Raw genomic sequence first — 22851 nt, 5'->3', positions numbered from 1 at the left:
ATACAAGAGTAGTGGCTGTCAGAATGCAGTCCAGGTAAATTTGCTGATCCAGAAAAAAGACCTCCTTAGAAAGTTTCCTACAGATATCTCACAATCTATTTTGAAATATAGCAGAGGAATGAAATTCTGATCCAAACATTAGCTCAATTAAAATGGAAAAAATGAAACCCCTCCTTGGCTTAATAACTTGTTATTTCTTGACAAGTGAGACAACACAACAATAAGCCAGTCAAAATGAGTTTTTAAAGTGAGGTTATGCCCTTCGTGTTGTGTTATCACAGTGGCAGATCAAACTGCTGACTTGGTCTCTTTCTGCCAGCCGCGCTGATGCCGCCTCTATGAAGCTGCTGTCACGCAGCAGTCATGGTACCTGCTCTCGCCTATAGAAATGCACTAAATTGAACTCGAAGTAGTGTCTTTGTGATATCTTTTCAACAAGTCATGTCCCATTCAGCCTGCTAGTTTATCTCTGTCAAGCTTGGGGCCCCAGTGGTTTGCATGAGCTGTCAGGGACAGGTACACCAACCTGCTCAGTGCTAAGGAGGTAATGCATCTTTCGGGCTAGGTAATCCTTTTTCTTTTCATCCCTTTCAAGAGCTTTTTTCACCTCTTCTTTCTCCTTCATCTCAGCAAACTCCTCTAGTTCTTTCCTGTATTAAAATAATTTAACTGATTAGAGGACCAGCATGAAAAATATATAAATGCTTTATAAATTCTTTCATAACACAGCTTCCCTAGGGATGATATGCTGGCATTGTCCACTGTTTACTGAAATCAACAGCATCAGGATCTGCTTAGCACAGTTAGTAATGCAGGACTCGCACTGTTAAAACAAAGGCATTTAAGCTACTTTCTACCAATGAACTATAACTGATCTTTCTGTAAGATTCAACCAGCAAGTGAGACTTTGATACTTTACAGATAAATGAGGAAACATGAATTAATAGTTAACCTTGTGTCTGGCTTTTAAAAATATTTAGCTCTCAGACTGAATATATATAGGCCTGATTTTAGTTTCACCAACTCAGATCTGTGAAGTGATGTTTTAATTTTTGAGCACAAAGAAAGGGATTTAGTACTGGAGCATGAAAGAAATATGCAGCGCTGATGTGAAAATATCTCCACAACCCAGAAAAGAGTTCCAGCTACTCTTTAAAAAAATGGGGGGGGGGGGGTTAATCTGTGAGTTATCCATGGGTGCCTTCGGCAATATTTACCATTTCAGCACCTATATATGGACCACCAGCTCTGTGTGCTTCAGCCACTCTTGCTGCATTGGAAGCATTAATTATACCTTCAGAGAAAGTGATAACAACAATCTAGTTTATAAATATTGCATAGAGCAGTGCATCTCAAGCTCTTTGATGTGGGGAATCAGGATTGGGTTTTTTTTCCCATTGTGTTAGGGATTGGTACCATTATTTGTGCACACTGGCTACAATTGTTTCTTTCATTCCTGAAAACTCAGCAGTGACCAGCAGCCGATGTTTCAGAGACTGGCACCGGTCCATGGACCACTTCTCTGAACAGCACTGCTGTAGAAGTTATAAAATAAATAATAGATTCTATGATTCTATGAAATATGGCACACCTTTTAGAGGAGTGCTATAAAGCAGTAGCAAAAACAGAAAAGATATCTCCAGAAACCTTGGCCAACTGCTACTACCAATGTAGGCATTATTGGATAAGAACAAATAAAGGTCCAGTGTGGTATAGTGATTTGAGCATTGGATTACAACTGTGGCAGACTAGGGATCAAATCCCTGTTCAGGTATGGAAACCTGCTGGGTGACCTTAGGTAAGTTACACTTATTCAGCCTCAGAGGAAAACAACTTCGAACAACCTCTAAACAAATCTTGCCAAGAAAGCCACACATGATGGAGTTGCCTGAGAGTCACCATAAACTGGAAATGATTTGAAAGCATACAATAGCATCAACAATAAGCAAGCAATAATAATCCAAATCAGGGAGAGACTAAGCCTATATTTTCAGAATAGGAGAAATCTACAGACTTTTTCTATCCTGCTTTAATTTTTATTAAATTATTATATTATATGTCACTGAATAAAACACTGAAATGTAATTAAAAACATTTTAGAAATTAGATATTTCACAGCATTAATGACAACAATACATGAGGGATTCCCTTCCCCCACATGAAAATACACATAGAAGTTAGCTCGATTAACATTTGTTGTTATTGGTATTAAGAAACAGCTAATTCAAATTAACCTTGTATGTGAAAGACATAAATTTTGTTCAGTGATGTATGGAGATTTAATAAATGCTAATTAGAAAAGTTCTGACCTTTTTATGTGTACCTTACACAAAATATAGCACTGAAAATATTTCAGTCCCTGTGGGGTAAATTTTAATATCTCAATACATTCCAAATCAATTAAATATCAGCGGGTACAATCCACAAACCAACCAAGTAAATAGTGAAATGGCCATAGGTTTTAATGGCCCTGGTTTGTTTCTAGTGCGGTATGATATTGCCTAGTAGGCACCTATGAGCCCTATTTAAAAAGAGAATACCCTTCTACATGCACAGACGTCTACCAAGTTTCTCTCGACCATATCCTCCTGTGTCATGTTGCATACAACCTCTAAAGTCTCATGATTAACCTTCCTGAAGGACAAAGAAATATAGAAGAAAGGTACATCCAGGAAAGCCCGAGTGCCAGTCTGGAACACCATACATAGCCCTTTAGATCCCATCTGATCTGTTCAAGTTGGCTCAGGATATGAATGTAAGTTTAAAACATCAGTGTTTTTTGTATTCCCATGTACATAGCCATAAAGGAAGCAGCAATGGCAGAAGAACTGTGCAAGAAGATGAAAAGGCCAAGCAAGGTGAAAAGTCTGAGTACAAGGGAAACTCTAAAGTCACCTTGCTTTGAAAAACCATCAGGCTTCTGAGAAGTATAGCAACTGTAGGTTCAGTTCCATGATGGAGCTATCCAGACAATTATTAGGGTCATATGACAATTTGTCAGATTGCTGTCCAAAGAATGGGGCATTTGCAGTCCATTGCAATCTTATATACTTTTAATATTATAGTGGGATATAAGCTGTTTTAAAAACATTATGTGGCAATAAATGTATTTTAGATACATAACACTCTGTGCCAAATATCTGGATACTGTCCTTTCTTTCTTTCTTTCTTTCTTTCTAAATATTAATTCATAGCACAAAATAAAGTGGCTTCAGTAAATCACACATGTTTTCCTTTCAAACGTACAAGGCAAAAGTAGAACAAAGCAGAAATAAATTAAAGATAGTAGAAGATGTATTGTTCTGTTTCAGTTCCTGGATATATTCTTTTTTGTTGCCGTTTACAGTTAAAGCTTTCTAATACAATATTTCATACAAGGTTACTTATGAAACATACTGACGTTTAAAAATCACCATGCTATGCTTTTGCAGCAGTGTAATTTTTTCCCCAACATAAGATTAAATTGCAAAATAAATGAATTACTTAGAGTGGCATGGCCCCCATTTTGCCACACTTCTCTTGAAAATTGCTTATTAATATGAAAAAAGAAGTTGGAAAATAGCCTCTTTTACTTTATGCATAGTGTTTGGAGGCCTCCGAGCCTGCAAACCTGGACTTGTTGTGCATTTTAGATTGTGTTGGCAAGCGGGCACACTGACCTTTCTGACCTGCATCAGAAGGCTATTATTAATCGCTAAGTAACCTGGTAAAACCAAACAAATTTGTTTCCACTGAAAGGATCTCTATCTGTGTCTGAGAATTTGTGCTGTACCAAACCAACCTCATTAACTGTGTCCACTTTTGACAAAGAACTAGGAGTGGGAGAGACTGGTGACCTTTCTTTGTCCTTAAGGAGCAGATCTCAGAGCCGTGAAATGTGAGTAAATAAGCATTTTCACAACAGCATTATTAAACATAGATAAACATACATTCTCAGGTTTTTTAACCAATTACACCTGTCAACATTGGTGCACATCTCCCATTTAGTAATTATTCTTTTTCATTGCCGATTTGTCTGGTGAGCCTCAGTGTCACTAAAAGAAGCTGATAAAACACCTATGAATTTGTTTACAAGTTCTTCATTCTACTTCCCAGGTCTTCTTCAACAATGGCAATATCTTGTAGTGTCCAAATGTAAGTAAGTGATGAGTAAGACAAAAGAAAAGTATCTACATAAATATAATCTAAATTAAATCAGGGCTTTAATTATACGTGTATATAAAATAATTTTATCATCAAATTTGACTATAGTTATTTAGAATGAATAATTCAGTATCATAATTTAGAAAAGTTAACTTGTGTTTACTACTTTTGTTAAAATGCAGAATATAGTAATATATATTTGTTACAAAATTTCACTTCTGAACAGCTGCTATTGGTTGAGAAATTATTTCCTATTAAAAATGCCTGCTGCTAGCCCAGAAATCTTTTATCCTTACATTGATTCCAAATACCTCTTTCCTTACATCTCTTTACTTTGCTTACTCTGCAGATTAAAGGGAAATATGTGTTTGTTTGTGTGTATGTGTGTGTGTCCATGTGTTTTCCAACTCCCTAATGCTCTAAAAGAGACAGACTAAGAAAAGGATAACATCAATCTTGACCCAAAAATAAATATTTTAAATATAAATAAACATTATTTAAAATAAACAAACATCTCATAAATAATATTCAATTCCACAATTAATCTACTGCAGTCCTATGTCCCTTGCAAGTGCATCACAGAGGCCACAGAACAGATATCCTCCTTTTCAAGAGCACAGAGAGAAGTCTGCTCTTAGAGGTGAAGATTTATCCTCAGATACCCCATTTCAAATTTGGCTCCTTCAACATCTTAGCCCTGATATCAGTAGATCCTAAAGGGGATAGATAAAGAAAGAAGCATATCATAAGCAGAAATAGGGAGAAAGGGGGCAGATAGCAGGAAGCCTTGGCTCTATAGGATACCAAACCCTCCTGGTCCACAGATAAATCTTTGATATGCCTGGGGTCTCATGTAGGTACTGTTGTTTCCAGTGGCTGAAGTGAGAGGGAAATAATACAAGAAAATAAACTAAACTGCTTTCCTCCCTCCCTTCTTCTTGGGCAGTACAAATCTGGCAGGGCTATGGCTATGGAGCTTTATCTTTCTTTGGATCTTCCTGCCCCTAATACTAGGCTTACTCTGTAAACACACTAAGGTTTGGATTCAGTCAGGACAGGCCTTCCATTAGCCTCCTTGAATAATCATCTCAAATGGCAACTTTGCTGCTGCTCCTCACCCTGACCCAACCATTGCCACTCTGGAGACTTGCCACTAATATGTGCAGTTCTCCTGAACCAAGAATCACTTGTACAGCTGATGGCCTGGGTTGACACCATTCTATGTAGGAAGCAGAGGTGGCAATAACTTCCTGAATCAGGAAGAGTCTGCCAGTGGATTACTCTTTGAGGCAGTGGCTTCTTGAATCCATAGTTCTGGGTCTTAGGAACTGGGCTCTGTGGGGGAGGCAGGGGTGTAACACAGAATGGAGGATCAGGAAGCTGTTAGCAGCTTTGGCTCTTGTTGCCTTCCTCTGTCACTACTGTATCTTTAATGTTGTCATCTTGCTTCACCATTCTGGATGAATGGAGAATTCCTTGGCCATCAGGTGATGAGAAGTGAGCAAGTCAGGATGTGGAGCCAGCTGCAGATCCTGTCCTCTTCAGGATTTGTGGTAATGTGCTCTGGTGGTGTCATGGGGGCAGCACTTCACTCCAGGCTGCCCAGATCCAAGAGCAGATGCACCAAAAGCTGTGATGGACTTAGGTCTCAAAGACTGCCTCCTCCCATATGTGTTGGCCAGAATGTGCGTGTTCCAACACCTCATGAAGTTAGGTAGGTGGGTACACGTAACAGGGCTTTCTCTATAGCAGTGCCTTGACTGTGGAACTCCCTACCTAAGGAAGTTAGGCTGGCCCCATCTCTTTTAGGCATCTGGCTGCCTGTCATGGCCAGCCAAGAGCAGCTCTCAGAGGAGAAGGATGAGCCTCCTCCAGAGCAAGAGCTAACTGAGGCTACACCAGGTGGTAATCCTGCTCTGCCAGGTCCCAGCTGTGCTCTCCCAGCCCCAGAGGAGGAGGCCCAACCAGGTCCTAGTGCTAGTGAGATGCCTCCTGTGGTGCAACAGCCTAGTGGTGACTCTGGGGAGGAAGCTTGCCTGGATGTGCCTACTTACAAAGAGAGAAGGGCTGAGAGTGCTTGCAGGTGCAGATCCAAGAGGACTGCAGAGAGGCAATTAGCCAACCAGCCTCAGGTGGCATGGGGAGAGTTTCCCTTACTTAAGCTGTAGACAGGCCTCCACTCAGTGCCAGGGTTTATTGCATGATCCCTTGGTGTCATTGCTGCTGGCACTGGCTCCTTGTATCTTGACTCCTTATTGCTTTGACCTTGGACTTGGACTGGACCCTTGTTATCTTCTGGCTGCTTTGATCTTGGACTGCTCTGACTACTCTAACTCCTGATATCCTGATTTTGGCTTGGCTTTCGGACTGCTCTGACTTCTGGTATCCTGACTTCGGCTTGGCTTCTCAGACTGCTCTCACGCTTACTCCTTGCAAGGTCTGCGTTCTGCTTCCACTTGCTGGGCTAAGTCATTCTTATTGGCATGTGTCTGTGTGTGCTGGCTGCAGTCCAGGACACTGCCACCCAAATAGTGGTGTTCAGCAGGGCATTAAGTGTTTGAAATCACTGTTTTAACTGGTTTTAAAAACTGGGTTCTAGGATTGTTTTTAGACTAATTTTAGGAGTTTTTAAAGATTATTTTGATGTGTTTTTAAAACATTTTTACCTTTGTTTGTTTTAATTGGTTTTTATTTGTTCAATGTCTTGGGAGCCCTTATGGACTGGGAGGCAATGCAGAAATTCTTTTTTAAAATTAAATTAATAAATTTATAGACTTATTTAAATGGATCAAGCACATATGACTGAATCTGGATTCAATTGTACAGTCAAAATATGAGCATTTGCCCTTAGTTTAACACTATTGTTGTGTGCTGGACTATGATGAATCCTGAATAAAATTGGGCCTCTTCAGAATTCCTTCAACCACAGAAACCACAGCTAGATCAAGAACAATGTTTTGCATGGGATTTTGAACATGGAAGGGCAGGAGGGAAAACAAAACAGAAAAATTAGGATTTACGTGGCATCCACACTGCAGAAATAATCGGTTTCATGCATCCCCTCGCTCAACACTATGGAATCCCGGGAAGTGTAGTTTGTTGGCCTACCAGAATGGTGCCCAACAAATTATACTTCTCAGAATTCCATAGCACTGAGCAAGGGAGTTAAAGTGGCATCAAACTGGATTATTTCTGCAATGCAGATGCAGCCCTAGATTTGGTTTCTGTGAAGATATGCAGGGGTGGTGGTGAGAGACTGACAGGTCTATCTCTTGAATATGGGCACATTTTGCCAGGGATTTTCATGCCTCTGAAGTGCGGGTGCAAAGACAGGTTTCAGAGCCTGAGTGAAGATGCTGGGGATATATTTCATGGCTGTTTCAAACAAAACACCACCTTAAAGTGTTGGTGAGCAAGTAGCAGCCTCAGAGCCAGGTTGATGCTGGCAGGTGTACTGATGTTTCCTCCTACCAAGGTGCACTCTTTCTTAGGCCCCATTCATACTGGCGAAAAGACCTGGAAGGAACTGGGCTGATCCGGATGCCCCTCCCCCGAATCGCTCCGTTAGCAAGTGCCCACTACAAATTTGAAATCGAATGCATTTTGACCTGCAAATTTAGAAATCGAATGCATTCTGTGTCTGCTGGCGAGGTGGCCGCTGCCAATCAAGCTATCGTCATGGTGACGTTTGCAGGGCATCGGGGAAAGTGTCCTCCCTTTTTAAAGAGCCAGGCACAGGGGTTTCAGCGGCTGAAGCAGGGAGAGAGATGCCTCTCTCTCTCTCTCTCTTTTTATAAACCTGTGGGCTTTTGGGTCAGATCTGCCCCTGTCCCAGGCAAAGGATGGGATTGCCATGCATTTTTTTTATGCTTTTAAAAGCAACATTAGCTTTCCCTTTGCTTCCCTTGCTGTATCTGCTCAAGAAGACAAATCATGCGCATATTTGCTCAAAAAAAATTGTTAAAAATGTAACATTGATTGTTTGCAACATTTGTAGCTTCCCCCTCTGCAGAAAGCAAGGAGATCCAAGGATATAAAGTGCAAGCCCGGCTCTATCTGCCTCTGGAATACAAACAATGCGCATATTTGCTCAAAAAAAATTGTTTGAATTTGAAAAGGGGGGGGGGTTGCCTGACATGAGCTCCGTTCGTGACCTGAATTTTTTCCTCCTGCAAGGGAAGGAATGCCCAGCGACAGAGGGCTTTGGGCAGGGGATGCAGGGAAAAGAGGCTCCTAAAGAATGCCTTCCCTTGCTCCCTTCTTCCCAGGGCTCTTTCCTCCTCCCCCTCCCCTCCGATGAGGGGAGGAAATGCCTTGCCCTTTGCCCACCCTCTGACCTAAATCCCTCCCTCAATTTGCCTCGATCGTGATTGAGGCCAAGTTCTCATTCCCAGGACCCGGGGTTTTCCAAAAGAAACGGTATTTGCGCCGATTTCAAAAACACCGCGCTAGGGGCCATTTACCACGGAACGGGTGTGCAAGCCTCGGATTCGCTTGTGTGAGATTCGGGGTGAGTATGAACTTCACGTGATTGAATCGGTTTCAGAACCGATTTTTTTTTGTAATGTGAATGGGCCCTTAGTGTTAATGGAAAGGCAGCAACCTCAGAGGAGGAGTGAAGCTTCTGGGACTGAACACTGACAACTGCTGCCTTCATCACACTAAGCGTTCTCTTTGTTGGGGGACCAGTATCAGCCTATTATCAGAAGTACAGATGCAGCCTGGACCTGCACTGGTTGTTGCTTCTAAACCTCCTGTCCAGTGAATCTTGCAGAAGTCACATATGCCTGTTCTCCCAATGTAACCAGCCTTGCCTTTTGCTCCTCCATCATTATCATCACCATCATCATCCATATTCTTGCTGCCTTTGCTTTGTACCTGTGAACTCCTGCAAAACAAGCTAATGAAAGCTATGAGCCACAAATAGTACTGTATCTTCTTTCTTTTTCATGTTAACATCTCTCAAAAACCAAATAAACCATTGAAACCAGGCAGTAAACCATCAAAGCTTTTGTGGCTCATACTGTCTAAAACCATCAAATCCTGTATTTCTGTCCCATTATTTAATATTCATCCCAAGTCTTCCTTGGTGGCTCATGTCCAGTCACACACATCTTGTTTCTATCATTCACACCTCCTTTGCTTAGCTATTCAAGACACTCCAAGTATGCTGTTGAGGCTCCTGACATCTTAAACTGCAAAAGTTTTGTGGCTCTTGTCATCTGAAAGCATCAAGATTATAACTCTCATAATCCTCAACTATTCAATATGTTAGAACTGTTATTCAAACCATGTCATATTTGGGGGGAGGGGGGATAGAGAAGACTGTCATAGCCTAACAGTTCTGTTAAAACAGTAAACATCAATTTCTAAAAAGGTGCCCACAACTACTTGTTAATTCTCAAAGATCACCTGTAGTCCACAAACATAACTTGCCTTTAACATAGCATAGAAGAGAGACATCATTCCAGATATCAACATTATGTATATTTAGCAAAATTTGCATGCTAACACCAGATGACAACACAGTAACTATACATATTTCATACTTCATGGGCTGAGGATAGGGAAGAAGGTAGATACCAGACAGTCTGTAATAATCATAAACAATGAAGGTTGAATCTCCCTTATTTGAAATGCTTGGGACCAGAAATGTTTTTGCTTTTGGAGTTTTTCGGATTTTGGAATATTTGACTATATGTAATGAGATATCTTGGCAAAGGGACCCAAGTCTAAACATGAATTTCATTTATGTTTCATATACACATAGCCTGAAGGTAATTTTATACACAATGTTTTTAATAATTTTGTGTATGAAACAAAGTTTGGGAACATCAGAAAGCAAAGTGTCACTATCTTAGCCACCCATGTGGATAATTTTGGAATATTTTGGATTTTGGAATTCCAGATAAGGGAGACTCAGCCTATAGTTGGTGGTTCACTTTCTATAAGAAGAGTCGCTCACAGGATAAGCATCCCTTGCAAATAAATAAATATTGACATCCAGCTGCACTACTATCCTTGTAAAGACAATGTCTGAGGACTAACACAACCATCTCACAGGACAGTTAGCAAACCTCCTTTCATCTTTCTTTCAATTATGTTTGTTTATTTTTTTAAAATATAAAATTCCAAATAAAGTAACACTTAAAGTAAAAACAGGCATTAAAAATTAAAAGTCTGTATTGTAAGTACAGGTTAAAAAATCTGGTTCTGAGTAGTCAGCTACTTAAAAAAGGCATACTGCATATTAAAATATCCCCAAATTCCTATATTTTGGATGGCCCTTATGGTCTCTTCCACCTCTATTATGCTATGATTCTATGATTCTTGGTTGTTCATGAGCTAAGCACTTAGGGAACTAGAAGGTGATGTGAGGGACCTCTAAATAGATACAGGTTAGCTGACAAATAGTAAAGAAACCTCAATGCCTCAGACTAAAGACATAGGGATGGGAAACCACACCTGCATCAGCAGACCATGGTCCAAGAAACTAAAGCTTTCCTGTTGACATCATGTGAGGAGCCAGTTGTTTACTTCTAGTGTTTGTCTCTCTGTTCTTGGCCATGTTCATTAGCAGCAAAAGTGATGAAATAACAATCTGTATTCCAAGGTCCATCAGCTATTTGCCTAGAGCCTCACTGTCCATTGCAATAGATTGAAGGCTATATTTGTACTATCCTTATCCCCCATTTGGAACAGAAGCACTTGGACCCGATCACTGTTGTCAGCCTCTCTGTTACATCTTGGATCTTTGTCCTTGGGAGAAAGGACATCTTTCCTCTCAGCAGAGAATCACCACTATTACCACACATCTCTTCTTCCTCTGGAAACTGGGAAGAGCTATTCCCTCCACAGAATCTTCAAAGGTGACTTCCATTTTCAAAGCTTGCAGCTTGGCTCCTGATAGTATTGCTTCAGTGCATAGTGCAGGCTTAGACACCCAATCCCAATCCTCTGGCAATGAGGATTGGGATCAGGTCCAATCCTTTGGCAATGAAACAAACATGGGAAATGTACTGTAGGTTACTGCAACAGCTCCTTCATCATCCATGTTCAGCAGTCCCATATAGGCAATGGCACAGCACTCCAGGCCTCAACCCCCAAATCCCTCCCAAAACACTCATGCAAAACTCCTGTTTTCCTATTCCTGTTTACTGAGCTTTAGAGACTGAGGCAGCAGCTATATAGAGCCAGCAGCTGCTACTTCAATGCCCAGTCAAGTCAGTGCCTCTCTGCAGAAGCCCTTAAAACATATGCTCAGGAAAAGCATACAGCCCAAAACACAAAAAAGCACACAAGCAATCCTCTAAACAGCTCAATCAACCATGACTCCAAAACAAAATCTCACCTTCTTGTCTCTCCTATATATATTTTTATTTACCTTGTAACATAATGTTATACTTACCCTTTAGCAGAATGTTTATATATCTATATCTATGTACATTTATATTACAATAGGTTCCTAGAACTTCCATATTTGCAGAGCCCAAAGCTGCAAGTACTGTATTGCCAATCATATTGCGCAGTAGAACCAGCATGGTGTAATGGATTGAGTGTTGAACTATGACTCTGGAGATCAGGATTCGATTCCCTGCCTAAACATTAAAAAAACCCACCTTGGGCAAGTTACACTCTCTCAGCCTCAAGATGATGGCAATCGTAAACACCCTCACAAGAAACTTGCCAAGAAAAAAACTATGATAGGTTCACTTTATGGTCATCATAAGTGAAAAACGACTTGGAAGCACACAACAACAACAATTTTGTTTCAGAAACTGATTCTAGAAGTAATGAAACCATTTTAATGTTAGTTCTGGAAGCATGATTCCAAAACCTCTGGAAGCTCCCAAGACCCAACAAATCTTGCTGGTTATAATATCTGGGGAGAAAGACACAGAAGGAGATATTTGCTAAAATGTCTGAAAGGCTAGTAACATCAAAGGGAATCTGGGGAAATAGAATAAGTGTGGTTCAGTGGAATGCTCCCTAATGGAAAAGATTACTGTACAGAAAGATAGCTTGCCAGAGAGCAGGCTTGGAAATAATGCTACTTCCTAATATTTAATTTTTTATGTGGGGAAAAAATCATAATGGAGTATTTGAGCATGCGAGTCTTTATCTGTACTCGCAAGTGATACAACTCAGGTACTGGTTTGCCATGATGTAAGAGAATTAGACCTTCAAAATAGCCTCCACAGCATACAGCAATGGACAACCATATCATTCTGAACATACTCATTTGATTTTGGAAGCTAATCAGAGTAAGATATGTTAAGTTCTTGCTTTTGGAAATATTAGAGATCCTTACAGTTAGGAGGAAATCGTGCCCACATCTGGAGAGCAACTATCAGTCAGAATTAACAATATGGAACTAGATGGACCAAAGGTTTGACAGTGTAAAACAACTTCAATAACCTTGTGAGCTATATATCCCAACAACCTCTAGTTCTTTCTGTGCTGTGACTGCCATTCTGTGCGCTTTACAACATTGATAGAAAAAATCCTATGAAAGCCCATTCCCTATCAATGTTGTAAAGAGCACAGAATGATATGAGTGAACCTCATGTGAGGATGTTCTGAGGGAATATGATGCAACTATCTGCTGAAACTATGTAGGCTTAAGCTTGGCAGAAGCTTGGATAGGGTGGTCCAGGGAACCCTGGGTATGCTGCTTTGAATTATGTGCACTGATTAAATAAATTGCCAACCACAAAAAGAACGGCTCACCAAAATGTCATTGCCACTTACAAAAAGAGTGGCAATGTTCTATGTTCTCCATATTCTATGGCACTATGCATTTCTTTTCATCTTGAAAATACATTTCCTTTGTATCACTGGAGTTATTGATGACATCAATTGTAGGCAACTGTTGCTTGTTAATTTCTACCAATAACATCTGACCCCTTAAACTGGCATACAATCCACCCTCCATATCCACAGACTTGCCATCTGTGGATGGCAAGCATGTGGGGGGGGGGGGAATGGAGGAGGAGGAGGAGGGATGGAGGAGGAAGAGAAAAGAGGAGGCAGCGAGGAGGAGGAGGAGGAGGAGGAGGAAAGAAGAGAACGAGCGTTGGTGGAGGTTGCAGCATGGACAAAGAAGAGAAGGAGGAAGAGGAGGAAGGAAGAAGAAGAAAAGTGGTGGCAGAGGCAGGGGTAAGAGGAGAAGGAAGAGGAAGAGCAAAGGCAGAAGCAGGGGGATGAGGCAAGAAAGAAGAGGAGGAAGAAAAGGAAGCAGCAGCAGTGGGGAGGAGGAAGAGGCAGCCCCCTGCCATGGTGAAAGCAGCAAGGCAGGCTTGGGGGGGGGGAATGAGATGGAGAAGACAATGGGACTTGAACATCAGCAGATTTCGATATTCATGGGGGGATCCGGAAAGAGCAAGTAGTGATTAAAATATATTTATGGTGTATCATCACCAATAATAAAATGTTTTGATTATTGTTCTATTACATTGAACAACCAACTGCTATGGGTTCAGGTAATATAAATCCATATAAGTTATGAAATAATTTTTTTCTATAATCAAATAACTGCAAAAGCAAGCATTTAAAAGAACACATAAGATGTTAGACTTCAAAATGATGGTAAGGACTGCTGTCTGCCTGTCAGAGCCATAGCTCAAAGACCATGAAATATGAATATCCAGAACTTGGCATGTATGCTAAGGCTGCATCCAGAAACTTTTTTAAAAAAACCACCACACTTATTTTAACTAATTTAAATACCTGTTTTTGAACCACGAAGCACCATATTCAGTTGCAAGGTGGCAGAGTTCCCTAAGCAGCATATAGGTTTGTAGCCAATACACTTTGAAGCCAGGAGAGTAGTTCAATAGACAAAGGTACTCTCTATGTGTGACAGCCACCTTCACACATTCATTCAAGTAAACCTCCTACAGGTGACTGGGGTAATGTCATGGGAACATACATGCCTATGATTCCAGCAGCTTTACTCAGATGGGTATGTATGTCCAAATGTGCTAACTGTGAAACTATTATTAAAGAACTCAGTGTTTCAAATACAGTGCTCCCTTTGTATATGCAGGGGATCTGTTCCAGACACACACCCCTGGGTATGCAAAAAAAGCGGGACCTCAAGTCCCTTTGATTCTAATGGTGGTGTGGTCCTGTGCACAGCATGGGTGCATGCACCATTTTGTCCCCCTTGGCTTGCCATCCACACGAGCTCAAATCTGCTGGCAAGCCTGTAGATGGCATGGGCGGACTGTACAGCGAAATTCAACTATGTAGAAAGCTACATTCAGATGGTTGAAAAAACATAATTTAGTACAGCTAGATAACTTACCATCTATAATTCTATGTAACATATGATAAAGTTGTTGTTATACGTCTTCAAGTTGTTTCTGACCTATGGCACCTGTAAGGTGACCCTGTCATAGGGTTTTCTTGGTCAGATTTGTTCAGAGGGGGTTTGCCCTTGCCTTCCTCTGAAGAAGAGAGAGTATGATTTGCCCAAGGTCACCCAGTGGGTTTCCATGACCAAGTGGGGATTCCAGAGTAGTAGTCCAATGCTCCAACCAATACACCACACTGGCTCTCATCGATTTATACTCTTTTATTTCAATTATAGTGTTTTATATCTCTGCAGTGTAGCTCTGCAGATGCATGGATGCTCCTTTCACATGTTCAGTGACATACACCAATATATACACATTCTAGAAAGGCAAGATAGCCAATCTGCCCTCCATGCATTCACTGAGCACATGAGTGGAATGAAATCATGATGGAAGAAAAGGGTTAAATCTCTTCTCCTGTCCCATATTCTCATTTAGAAGAGAGCCAACATGCTGTGGAGGTTTGAGTGATGGACTACAACTTTGAGAGACCAAGGTTTGAATCCCCACTTGGCCATGGAAACCCACTGAGTGACTTTGGGGAAGTGGATTTCTTGCAGCCTTAGAGGAAGGCAATGGCAACCCCAACCAATGAAGTCTGCAAAGAAAAACTCATGATGGGGTCACATTACGGTCATCATAGGTGGGAAACAACTTGAAAGCACACAACAACAAAATCTGTTAGAAAACAAAAGCTAAGTACTCAATGAACAGTTAACTACATGACATCACATCTACCATTTGAAAGGACACCAGGTTCAAATGATGAGAAAATGCAGTAAGTGAAACTTTAGTGAAAACCTTCCCTAAGCACTCCTAGTGCTAGCTTAAGAAACAGGGGTGTGTTCTGGACAGGCCCTATTGGGCACCGTCATTACGCGTGAGGGGTGGCGCTTCCTGAAGCACTTTGCCCCTCACACGTAACGAGGGCATCAAAATGGCAGCGCCCTATACAGATGGGCGCTGCCATTTTGACGTGATGGACGCCTAGCGTCCGCAGTTTCAGCGCCCTTGTGATGCCGCAAGGGTGCCATTGGCGCCGCAAGAAGAACCCGCTTTTTGCGGGTTCTTCTTGCTGCACTGGAGAACCATGCAGTTTGTCTGCTGCGGTTCCCTCACACAGCAAACATGGGCGCCGGCAGACCGCCCTTTTGGGCAGTCTGTAAAGCGCCTAAGACTGGTCTTTTTGGCCTTTAATCTATCAATTACCTTAAACATGATATATAGGTAAAAAAATTTGTTAGGGCAACTGTGGTCACCATCACAAAAATTGAGCACACATAGGTGTAAGCATTTTTTTTAAATATGAAATTTCCTACTGACCACTTTGAAAATGACTCTCTTTCAGTAGGGCCTATTGGGACAGTGTGGCTTAGGCTGAGATTTTACATAAATTTGCTTACCAAAAATGTGCAGTTGAATTGAATGAGACTTATGTCTAAGTAAACATTTGTAGTGTTGTGTTTTGCCTGAAAATATTGCAAAGAGACTAAGTACTAACAAGGTTTAGTTTGCATAAACTTTGTCAAACTGCAGCCCACTTCACCAGGTGCAGTTCTTGAAAGCTGCTACCAAATAAAATGTGCTGTTCTTTTAAGGTGACATGAGATTCTCTGTCAGTTTTGCTGCAATGGACTGATACAGAAACCCAGTGGAAGTTGTTCATGAAGTTACATAGGAAAATAACTATGTGCATCACTGATTGATAATGTGCCCCAGAAAACACGAAAAGAAGACTGACAATGCTCTGAGAAAGTCAGAGAAACAAGAATTGATTTTTTTAATGGCAAAATGCCACAATAATTTAAAATCTTTTCACTAGGTAAAATGCATTCATACTTTAGAAGTAATGCATTTAGGGACACTTGTCATCATGATTCAGCTAAGATTATATTCAACAAATGTATGAGGCAATGAATTTTTCACTTTTGTTTAGACATTAAAAACAAAACTCATCCAAGTGCCAAGGCAATTTACTCTTATTCTGAGGTTTCATTTATGCAGTGTGCATTACCATTAATTTTTCCTATAAAATGCAAATTTGGTTGAATGTCCTCCTTCTGTTTCTATAAGCATTAAAAATAAATATATAGTATTTGTTATATACCTTTAAATGATTATTTCAGCAGTATTCAGATTACGATAGTGATATACAGAACACTATCATTTTCTAGATTTATGATAACAACTTTTCATTAAATTTTATCAAAATGTTACATTTTGTTTGTATTTAAACAAGAATTTTGCAATCTTTTGACTTTTATAATAATCTCTCACAGTAGAACAACAGAGAACCTCTATAAGCTTTAGTGTAAAATAACAACATAGAGATATTCTGCACTGTAAATATTTAACTCTGTCAGTATTTAGATATGGAATTAATATAAACATTTTAAGTTTTACTAATATTCCAAATTAGCAACAGAGGTTACATAAATAATAATAAAGTGAAGAATAAAGAGCAAACATTTTAAAATTTTAAATATCCTATTACATAATAAGATTTAGTGTACAGTTGTAAGAAGCCCATTGAGTAGTGGTGTTTGACTCTGGGAAACTCTGGGAAACCAGGGTTTGAATCACCCTTGAAAACCCACAGAGTGAATCTGGGCCAGTTACACTCTCTTGGCCTTAGAGGAAGGCAATCACAAACTTCCTCTTAATAAACCTTGCCAAGAAGACCCTAGGATAGGGTCACCATATGTCAGACAACATGAAGAGACATAAAAATAACAGCCTTAAAGTCAGTATCTAAAGGGATCTTGTAGCACCTTTGAGACTAACCAAGTGAAAGAACTTGTAGCATAAGCATTTGTAGACTTGGGTCCAAAACACACTGCAGAAATAATCCAATTGGAGACTGCTTCAACTGCCCTGGCTCAATGCTGGGGAATTCTGGGAACTCAAACTGGATTATTTCTTCAGTGTGTTTTGGACTTTGGTTTATTTCCTCAGAAAATTTTTCCTCCAATTTTTTTTCTCAGAAAGAGGCTAAACAGACCGGCACTAAACACTGGCATCAGGCTGGAGTGGGGGCAAAGTGACTGCACACAAGCCGCCCTGACTCCTCCCTGATGTTGGTGTCATGCTGCACACCCAACTGCATGGCAGGTGGCATCACCCCATTTCTTTGGTGTAGCATTTAGATGTATTGCGCCAAAGAATCAGTGAAAAGCCGCCGCTGCTGTGGCAGGAGTGGGTTTTTGCTGATCTAAAAAGGAGAAGCATTTTGCTGGTTCTTTTTAGAGCAACAAACTGCCAGATTGGGGCTACGGTGTGCGGTTGCTGGTGCCCTGAAAGGGGCACTGAGACACCACTCTGTCGGGGTGGTCTGTTTTGCCCCTTAGTCTCAAAGGTGCTACAAGATCCCTTTGCATATTCTAGACTAACACAGAAATGTATCTGAATTCTAGTCCTTAAAATCAGCCAAAAGATATCGGATGTTATAGAGGCGCTGCTCGGCTATTGCAAAATGAAGCTGCTGGCTTCATTTATGCCACAAGAGCCCCCCCTCCACACACACACGGCAAAAAAACACACACACACCTGCATAAACTTCCATACTCATAGATATCTCATTGACTACATTCCACCGGTGTAGGGGGAAGGGTCCTTCAGAGACATATTGAGGGCACACAAGAAAATGCAGGATTTCAAGCATATAACCCTAAAAGGAGCCATTAACTATACTATTTTAGGAGTCACACAGTTCATTCCCTTTCATTGACCAGCATGGAAGCAATATTAAGCCACAAATATACATGACGGAAGAAGAATGGCACGATAACAAATAAGAAAGAAGCTTCAATGAGCTGGTAATGCTTAGGAAGTGGTTATAGTGCCTCTAAAGAACCTCCAACTACTGTACATCATCATCATCACCATCACCACCACCACCACAATGATCACAGGATTCCTTTCCAGATAATATAAACCTTTAAAAGACACACTAATTTGATAAATATATGAGATGTACACGAACATTGTACTAATCGGTATAAGAACAACATGAAATCTAAATTTCATGTTGTCACGTGCATAAGTACATCTTGAAGGCTATGATTACTTCCAAACTAAACTTTGCACAATGTTTGCAGCATTCCACTGAACCTAAAAGGAAAAGACAATAATCTTCTAAGAGTAAAATTGTATGTATTTTTACGCAGCAGTTGAGTCTTGTGGTATTTAATGGGACTCACTCCTAGGGAATCATACAACCCCAGCTATTAACTAAACATAACAATCAATAGGTTGGATTTTTCTGTTGCCTTTTAAATTTGTATCCATTTACTTCTTTTACAGCTTGTTAGACATAAGTAGTTAAGCATTTAAAGATCATTGCTCAGGAAACTTACTACAAATGGGTTATGAATACTTTTACTAATCCCCTATATAGGGTTCTGTCTTGTGAATCTGTTCACAAAACCATATGGTTAGAGCACAAGAGACAGAAAGTCTAGAAGCGCCGCCCCTCACAGGTAACAAGGGCGGCCTTTCCTGTCCATCTGGACCGGGCCATAGTTTCAGCTTTTCAAGTGCAAGAAAAGAAATGAGACATTGTTCTGTCTGCTGAAAGTGAAACACAAATTATTCACCATTCAGTTTTGAGTTGACCTGCTCAGTCCAATGGTGAATATCTAACTTGATATTGACTTGGGTTATCAAGTGTATTTATTGTTTATCTTACACTGCTCACACACTCTGCTCCTCACACACATTTACAAGTAAATAAAGCATATATGTGCTCTCAAGCATACTCCTATAAAAACATTAAATTGAATCTCATTAAAAACAACAACTTTGATACTACCAAGCTTTCCTCCAGCCCATCCACCAACATCCAGCTTCAAAGGGGGAGAGAGGCAGGCCAGCTCCATCAGGCCTAGCCCAGAGTAAGATGAAAAGCCTTTCCTCCAGTCCATCTGCCATGGCCCAGAGGGAGAGTAGAACCAATGAACTTGATCCCTTCCCTACCACCATTCCCTTCTTTTTTTGTGTCATGTCTTTTTAGTTCGTAAACCTGAGGGTGTGGAACTGTCTAATTAAAAAAAAATATATAAGCCACCGTGAGAGACTTTGTGGCTGAAGAGCTGAGTATAAATACTCCAAATAAATAAATAATAAATAATGTCCCAATATGGCATTGATGAATTTTGTTAATGAGGAATTTTATTAAAAGATTGTTTCTGGAAATGAAGTGTAAGGATTGAATGCTCCCATTTGCTTCTTTACTATATGTGGGTGCATCTACATTTTAGAAAAAATGGAGTTCGATGCCTCTTTATATGCTGTAGCTCCAAGCTATTCAATCCTAGGATCAGTAATTTTATAAGATCTCAGCCAAAGTGCTAGTGCCTCACAAAACTACAAATCCCTGCATTCTGTAGGATGGAGCCATGACAGTTAAAGTGATGCCAAACTGTATTATTTATACAGTGTAGATGCACATGTATATTTCTAGAGACAACATGAATTTTAATAGTTGGACCTGGAAAAAACATAAAGAACTAAGTATGATTTTAATAATCTGTCCAATGATTGCTTCTAAAATTCAAGTAATCCTTCTGAAAGCAGAAGAGTTACAGAACTATCATATCAATAAAGTACATTGCTCCATCCCTTGGCTGTTTATCTCCTACAGAGTTTTATTTCCATAACTAGAGCTTGAGTTTATACACACACACACACACACACACACACACACACACACACTGGACTCTAGATGGTTTGTCTATCAGATATTTACAATAAGATGAAATCGGGACTATTTAATGAATTATAATCTAAGATTTTTATTTTGAAAATATATTACACATATTAATATATTTTATTTATTTAATTATATTTATTGCCTTAAGTTAAACAATATTTATGATGCTTTATGTGTCCTTGAAATAGGGACACTATGCTATGAAAAAGTGGCCTAACGGCTGGAGTTCATAAATTTTGCTCAGCTTTGGATGAGTTCAAAGAATTGCCATGTAAGAAAAGCCTTACAGAGGGAATTTATCTGATTATGGCAGTAATAATTACCCAGCTGTTTATTGCAGATAGAGAAATAATTCATGTAGGCAATAGGCCGTGGTGGCAATGACACTCCACATTTAGTAAATATGCAAACTGTTCACTTCTAATTAACCAAGCTAGAGGATGCCCTTATTAAATGTATAAACTAAAAGTGCCTTCCTGACAAGTGATGAATTGTTACATTGCACAAACTCTTGCCACAGAATTATTGGAGTGAACTTGGGGCTTAACTTCATTAAGAGATCTTGTGGGATAGTTAAATGAGGATGGACAGCATAACAAGGCCAGCCTGACAGCCAATGATATGTTAGAGCTTAATGAAATTGCACCTTTTCCTTATTTTTACGCACTTTATCTAGTGTGGGATCTTAACTGTAGACTGTGAAATCTGCTGCAGATTTGACTAGACAAAAGTAGGATGCACACCTAGGTTCAGAATTTAACAAGTCAATGTACAAAACTGGCGTTGGGAATCTTTGGTACGCCAAACACTGTGGGATACTGCAGTTACATTGTCCCTCACCACTTGCTATGTGGCCTCATGGGAGATGCAATCCAACACATATTCCCCATCCCTGCTAGAGAAGCTGCTGTAGTTGATAAGTAAATTTTTTTTAAATTAAAAAACAGCTATTTACATGATTTTCACGATTATACATTATATCATATATAATCCTACCAAAGTTTTCTTAACAATCAATTACTTCCTTAGCCCATAATTCTAATTTGTGATTTAAACATCCTTATCGTCGGATTCTCAGAAACTTAAACTTGTATTTATTTTTAATCTATAAAGTCCCTCTGAAGAGTTCCTAAACTATCGATTTAGACTAAGTTTATTGCTTGTTACTGTTATTCAATCCTCCATGCTTTTCAATATCAATGAACCCCCTCCTTAAACCACTTTGCTTTACAAAATTGAATTATTGAGAACCAATCTTTCTCAGACCTATCAATGTTTTTGTTTCTTAAATATAAAGTCAGTTTATCCATCTCTATCATATCCAAGAGTTTCAGAAGCCAAAGATCTATATTTGGTATTTCAGGTTCTTTCCAATATTGGGCAACAAGTATTCTCGCAGCTGTTATCATGTATAGTATTAATTTACCATGTTTTCTTTCTATATCTCTTGGCATTTTGTTTGTCATATTTAATAAGTAGATTTCTGGTCTCAATTCAAACTTAATGTCCAATATTTTTTCGATTGTCAAGTGTATTTGTTTCCAATATTTTTCTAATTTGGGGCAGCGCCACCAAACATGCATCCAAGATCCTCTAGCTGAGTTACATTTCCAACATTTATTTGATTCTACCTTACTTATAAAAGCTAGCCTATTTGGAGTCAGGTACCACCTATTCTCCATTTTCCCATAATTTTCTCTCAGAGCCTGAGATTGGGTAAATTCTTTTGTTTTCTTCCTCGCATGCTTCCAGCTCTCCAAATCAATAACATTTCCACAATCGGTAGCCCATTTAATCATGGCATCTGTCACTATCTCTTGTTCTTGGTCTAATTTCAGCAAAAATTTATATAATTTCGATGTTTTCTTTTTTCCCCCACTAAGTAATAATTTATCAAACTCTTCCATTTTATCGTTGATTCCAAATAATTTTATATCCATCTTGAAACGTTCTTTAAGTTGAGTATAAGAAAACCAATTCACTTTCATGTCTAATCGGTTTAGTTCCTCTATTGATTTCATTCGGGAAATATCATCTTGCCCTTTAAATATCAAGTCTTCATATTTCAACCATCTCTCTGTTGTTTCCCATCGTCCAAAAAAAGCTTCTTGTACGGAGGTCCATAGGGGCAACTTCCTGTAAATCTTCTTCTTTATTTTTTCCCACGTTGTTAATAAAGATCTCCTAATTTCATGTTGTAAGAATTCTTTGTGGATTTTTGCTTTCCCATAACGTGTGTAAGCTTGCCAACCGAATCTATTGTTAAAACCTTCTATTTTTAAAGTATTTTGGTTTTCAAGTTTTATCCAATCGGACATCCAATTTAACGCATTTGCTTGGTAATATAATTCTAAATTTGGCACTCCAGCTCCACCATCTTCTTTGGAATTTGTCATAGTTCTCCAATTAATTCTTGGTTTTTTATTATCCCATATAAAGTTTTTAATTTCTCTGTGCCATTTCTTAAATGTCTCTTCTTTAATAACGATTGGAATCATCTGAAACAGAAAATTTATCTTAGGCAGAACTATCATTTTGATTGCCTCAACTTTTCCTGAAAGGGAAATATCTAATTTAGACCATCTGTTAAAATCCTTCTTGAATTCAGCCCAAAGTTTTTTATAATTGTTTTCAAAGAGG

General features: G+C 39.5%; 1 protein-coding gene across 4 annotated transcripts in view; it reads right to left on the bottom strand.

Annotated features, from left to right (window-relative positions):
• Nucleotides 1-22851, bottom strand: part of LOC149310622 (spermatogenesis-associated protein 17-like) — a 230652-nt gene that overhangs the window by 171155 nt on the left and 36646 nt on the right. For all 4 annotated transcript variants that reach the window (XM_089529324.1, XM_089529323.1, XM_089529326.1 and 1 more), the window contains one exon: nucleotides 527-650. In XM_089529324.1, the coding sequence (XP_089385450.1) occupies nucleotides 527-650 (124 nt within the window). The remainder of the gene's footprint in view (nucleotides 1-526; nucleotides 651-22851) is intronic.

The sequence above is a fragment of the Sceloporus occidentalis genome, unplaced genomic scaffold, assembly GCF_023333645.1.
Source record: "Sceloporus occidentalis isolate IW3139 unplaced genomic scaffold, rSceOcc1.0.p SCAF_6, whole genome shotgun sequence".
Taxonomy (NCBI): domain Eukaryota; kingdom Metazoa; phylum Chordata; class Lepidosauria; order Squamata; family Phrynosomatidae; genus Sceloporus; species Sceloporus occidentalis.
This window is presented reverse-complemented; position numbering and strand designations above follow the sequence as displayed.